This window comes from Fusarium tjaetaba (genome assembly GCF_013396195.1).
Source record: "Fusarium tjaetaba strain NRRL 66243 chromosome Unknown NRRL66243_c0000606, whole genome shotgun sequence".
NCBI lineage: Eukaryota > Fungi > Ascomycota > Sordariomycetes > Hypocreales > Nectriaceae > Fusarium > Fusarium tjaetaba.
In genome coordinates, this window is record NW_023501802.1 from 1 (window position 1) to 5,591 (window position 5,591).

General features: G+C 45.6%; 1 protein-coding gene across 1 annotated transcript; it reads left to right on the top strand.

Annotated features, from left to right (window-relative positions):
• Window positions 1-2,301: 2,301 nt before the first annotated feature.
• On the top strand, window positions 2,302-4,669 carry FTJAE_14191 (potassium uptake; the record flags this gene model as incomplete). The annotated part of the gene is made up of 4 exons (XM_037347400.1): window positions 2,302-2,419; window positions 2,481-3,649; window positions 3,700-3,751; window positions 3,801-4,669. 4 exons carry the CDS (start codon window positions 2,302-2,304, stop codon window positions 4,667-4,669), a joined length of 2,208 nt encoding a protein of 735 aa, XP_037198800.1.
• Window positions 4,670-5,591: the final 922 nt, after the last annotated feature.

Below are 5,591 nucleotides of genomic sequence, written 5' to 3' on the forward strand. Positions count from 1 at the left end.
GATTGATTGCTGCCTAAAGCTTATAACGTCTCAACAAGACATATCAAGCCAACATACTAGAAAATTACAATTTAACTTCTGCTTTTAGAAGGCAATATGTGCTAACTATTATAGTTAATTTAATAAGAGATCTATAGTATATTTATTTAAATAGCTTTTTAAGTTCTATATTTATTATTATATAATATTTATAACTTAAAGCTTGATCTTAAAAGTAAGTGCTATTTCTATAGCTTATTAAACTTAAAGATAATATAAAACTTTATAGATATAGCTACTAAGAATATCCTAATAACTTCAGAGACAGTGCCTACGATGTTTAGAAGAAAGAATAATCCCGTGTCTGATCTCGTACTCTGTATCGCACTAGCTGCTGGCCTATGTTCCATGTCGAAAAAAGCGGGCTTGCAGCAGCGGAGAGGACTTAGCAACCGTTTGCAGGGAACACTTTTCAGCTGCCTACCTTAGTAATCGTAAAGTCAATTGACCGAGACTCGCTTCCAGCATAATGGACGACAGAAGGAGTGAACAAGAACCAAGTCTTGCGCTCTGACTCGGTGAGAGCGTGCGGAGCGCTAGCTTTCCCGCAGTGTTGCATTTCACTGGTGGTTGAGATCGGCGGGACGATCAGGAGTGACTTGATAGAATGGGAAGGCTATAGTTATGCAAAGTTGGACTCGAAGAACTGTTGTATATTTTAACAAGAGTGAATAAACTCCCTGCTTTGCCGGCTGCAAATTATGAAACATCACCAACCCAAACCCTTTTGTTCCATATCCTAACGGCCTGAGGAGCCAATCTAGCTCTAGGCTTCCAACGTCACCGGAAGTAGTGGCTCCTGAGGTTGAAACGGGCGAGCAGGAACAGCAGTACCTGGGCCGCGAGACTGAATGGTTGGAATTCTTGCGATGGGGAGAAGCTCCGAGGTAGCCTAGTGTTCTGTTAGGTTGCACAACAATCCGGTGAGAAGTGTGAACTTAACTATTGGTCTACGGCTGAGTATTCGACGAGGTGCTGGGGGTAGAGTGCATGCGGGTTTATAGACAAGAGCTTCTGCAACATTTGCACGACTACGGAAGTAAGTACTGGTTGGTAAATGATGAGTTATAGCCAGAACATACCAAACCGGGCAAGTTATAGATCGCTCCAGGAGCCATGGGTCAATACATCTGGGATGGAAGCGATGACCACATGGTAGCGAGCGAGCCTGAGCACCTTGTCTAAACTCATTGATGCAGATGAGACAGCTCGCTTGTCCCGGGCGGTTAACGACTTGCTTCGAGGCATCAGCTTCAACCGCTTCTGCCTCTCGATAGCAAGTTATCGGCATCAAGCTCAAAGCGTGCGGAGTGAGGCATATTTTGCCTGCCCTCTGCGGCACTGGGACCCCGAGTTGATAGGGTTCTGGCCTGTGACATCCCCTTCCGCAGAGGATAAAGGGTGCGATCAGCACAAGGCCAAATGCGATGATGCCTAGAATGATGAAAACGACTGAAGGTTTATGATGCTCGCCATTGCTTTCCCTGGCAATTAGATTTGGCGTTAGAATCATACCCGAGAAAGCAGGAGAACAAACGGCGAGGAGAGAGTTGTGTGTGTTGGGTGTTGGGATAGCGTGGAGGGTCCATAAGACCTTGGTGGGATAAATATTCCCTCATACTCCGTCCATGCCGACTCTACACGGCCAGAAGAGTCATCCGCGGCTATTCAGAGCCGCAAGCAAAGGGGTCTAGAACAGATCAGGGGTCATTTTATCCTTATCCTGATCCTTAATTGGTCTGCCTGGAAAAATCCCGCATCTACTGCATCTGCCTCGCTAAAGAGCCAATGGTCAGTTCAAATGAGAAGCCAAGCTTTCAGCTGCTAAGAAAGCCGCTTGATACATTCTTGGCAATGTTTAATTGTCAGAGAAATATGAGAATGCATGTGATTTGACTTGTCAGAATCAAATGCCTTGTCAACGTGGCCCTACGACATCGTGAGTCATTGGTGCGCCCGTAAAGAACCTTGTTGCGGGCGCTTCTTCTAATGAAGGCGGTGCGGGATCCCGGTGATGATACCGTGTTAGCGATGGGCTGGAAACAGTGAGAAAACATTTCTGCTAACCATTACGTTTCTTATCAAGATTGCAGTTCGTGCAAGCCAAAGTAGGTAGCTCATTTACGAGTAGTCCTCTTTCTACGGATAACAGAGTATATAACAGAAATATATTGCATGACCTGGACATCCTAGCTCGACCCCAAGACTTTTCTGCAGCAATTCTCCCACCTCCCAGATTCCCCCGTCTTCTCAGCACTGAAAATGGCTCAAGATGAGTCTGATGTTCACACCGGCGACGCATTCGTCGGTATTGACGATGATGAAGAAAAAGCCCGTGCCATTGCAGAAAATGATCTGCAAGGCTCGCGCAAGCAAGCAAGTAACCTTGATCACCCAAGGGTAGAGGCCCCGCTGATTTTGATCGCAATAGACATATAGAGGCATGGTACTTCTGTGGCTCAGCTTCCAAGCTACAGGCGTCATCTACGGTGACATCGGTACCTCGCCTCTTTACGTCTACTCGTCCACCTTCTCGGCCCAGCCTTCTTGGCAAGACCTCGTCGGCGCCCTCTCGATTATCATATGGTCTCTGACTCTCATCGTCACCGTCAAGTACTGCTTCATCGTCCTTAGTGCCGATGACGATGGCCAGGGAGGGACATTTGCTCTTTATAGTCTCTTGGCGAGATATACGCATATTTCAAAACGAGACCCAAGGGACTTGACTGGTATTCGATTGCAGCGGTTCCTAACTGGTGATCTCAAGACTGGCGGTAAGAGTCTTCGTGGGCTTCTCGAAAAGTCTAGGGCGATTCAATTCTTCCTGCAATTCATCGGCGTCTTGGGTGTCTCTATGGTCATGGCTGATGGTGTGCTGACACCAGCTCAGTCTGTCCTAGGAGCTATCCAGGGAATAAAAGTCGCCAATCCAAACCTCGCAACCTCTGATATCGTCGGCATATCGTGTGGCATACTTGTTGCACTCTTTCTCATCCAGCCATTTGGCACATCAAAGATCGGTACCATGTTCGCACCTATTGTCGTCATCTGGTTGCTGTTCAACCTATGCGCTGGTATCTACAACCTCGCTGTCCACGATTACACTGTCCTTAAGGCATTCAGTCCGCACTTTGCCTTCTCATACCTTGTGCGCAACGGACATGAGGGCTGGAAATCACTGGGCGGTCTGCTCTTGGCCTTTACAGGCGTTGAGGCCTTGTTCGCGGACCTGGGAGCGTTCAGCAAACGCGCAGTGCAACTGTCGTGGATATGCTTGGCCTACCCTTGCCTCCTAGTCGCATATATAGGACAGGCGGCGTACATATCTCACGACGAGACAAAACAAGCCTTCACGAACCCCTTTTTCAATACAGTACCTCCAGGAACTCTGTATTTTAGCTTGGTCATCGCGATTCTCGCAGCCATTGTCGCTTCTCAAGCTATGATAACTTCAACCTTTCAGCTTCTTACTCAGATCATGAGGCTCTCATACTTTCCTCATGTCAAAGTTATTCATACTAGTCAAACCTTCCACGAGCAGGTATACATGCCAATGGCAAATTGGCTGCTTATGGTTGGCACGGTTATTATTACAGCAGTATACAACAATGTACGTATTCAGTGATCTTGTGGGTTGAGCAAGTACTTACAGCTCTATAGACCACCTCGCTAGGCAACGCATACGGTGTCTGCGTTATCACCGTCACTTTTAGTAAGTTGAACCCCCAGAAGGGATACAAATTCCAGCTAAGTTCACGTAGTTACGACGTGCATGGTTTCTCTTGTCGCAATCCTCGTCTGGAGACTTCCCGCGTACATAGTTGTGCCCGTGTGGCTCGTCTTTGCCAGTTTAGATGCAGCTTTTCTATCTTCCGTCTATGAAAAGGTTCCAGACGGCGCGTGGTTCACTCTTCTTCTAGCTTTCCTCCTCTCCTCCCTCTTTACCCTGTGGCGTTTCGGAAAAGAGTGTCAGTGGGAAGCAGAATCTCATGATCAGCTTTCACCACAAGCCCTCTTATCTCCAACCACTGCGACGAAAGGCCCTGTAGCTTTGTCGTCTACATTTGGTGGGACGCCTGTCTCTACCGTCCCGGGGGTGGGGATTTTCTTTGACAAATCTGGCATCGCCAATACCCTTCCTCCTTCGTTCTTCCAATTCGTCATCAAGTTCGCCGCACGACCTGCAGTCGTTGTTCTCTTCAACATGCGCCCACTTCCGGTACCTACAGTCCCATTGACCGATCGATATGTCATAAGGCGCGTCTCCGAGATTGACTCGTGTTATGCTGTTACACTACGCCATGGCTACACAGAAAACATTTTGTACCCGGGCCTCGCTCAGGACGTTGTTCAACAGATTGAGATTTCAATCGCAAGGGGTCGACGCAACGATACGACGGCTCTAGAGCTAGACGTTATGAAATCTTCGCAGAACTCTCCAACTGTGTACATACTTGGTAAAGAGACGATCAAAATTGGCTGGCCAAATGTTCTATCTCCCAAGGCCTATCTCCGGTCCTGGCTGCTGTGGATCTTTCTCTGGTTTAGAGAAAACTCTCGAACTAAGCTTGCCGATCTTGATATTGATGCCGACAAAGTTGTCGAAGTCGGGTTCATCAAAGAACTGTAGAGGCTTACTGACACAAGCATACACCCTAACCGTCTTACAGGTCATCTATAGCAGGCTACCTCAACAGTGAACTGTTTTCCAGTTTACTCCTGTATTTAGCTGTGTAGATAGCATAGAGATTTCTACCACTTCAGGAACAGCTATTAGTAGTAAAGTGATCAGTTGGGAAATAAGACCATAGTGCAGTCCTATTATAACGACTTTTCTGTCTCGTGGCGAGTGTATATCAGTCTAGACAACAATGATAGCTGTCGGCGAAGATGCCAAAGTACAGATAGTCTTGGCTAAGGTTGGCCGATTGTGGAGAATTACCCCAGATTTCCTCAAGCAAGCCCATGCAGGTTCTATCGGGCCTTTTCCATCATGGCCACGATTGACCGGGGACGCTTGATTCAGGCACTGAAGCGCCCTCGGGACATTTCCCGCTAAAGAGATCCTCTCGGCTTAGCAACCAGCCCAATAAAGAATATAAAGAGCTCTGCTCCTATTCAGCCAATCTTAGGCATCAGTACCGATATATTAGCATAGTACTAGATATATTAAAGATCAGTCGGTAAATACTGACTATAATAGGCAGTTTTAAAGACCTCTGTATTTTTATCTAGGTACTAATTAACGCTTCTCTCCCTTGCATTTTCTCTTAAAATTCCCTTAATATTCTAAATCAGTAATTCTCTAAGCATTCTATTAAATATAAAGTTAAGCCCTATTTATAATATCTAGTCTAGGGATAGTACTTAAACCTAAAGAATTAAGTAAGTCCTTAATACTTAATCTTAATAAAGTTACTTTATTTAGTAACTTTAACTACTTAAGCTTTAAATACTATAATTTTTCCTTAATTTTTAATTAGTAGTTTATAAAGATAATAATTTCTTTATAATAAACTTAATTACTTTAGTAATACTAAATTATATTATAT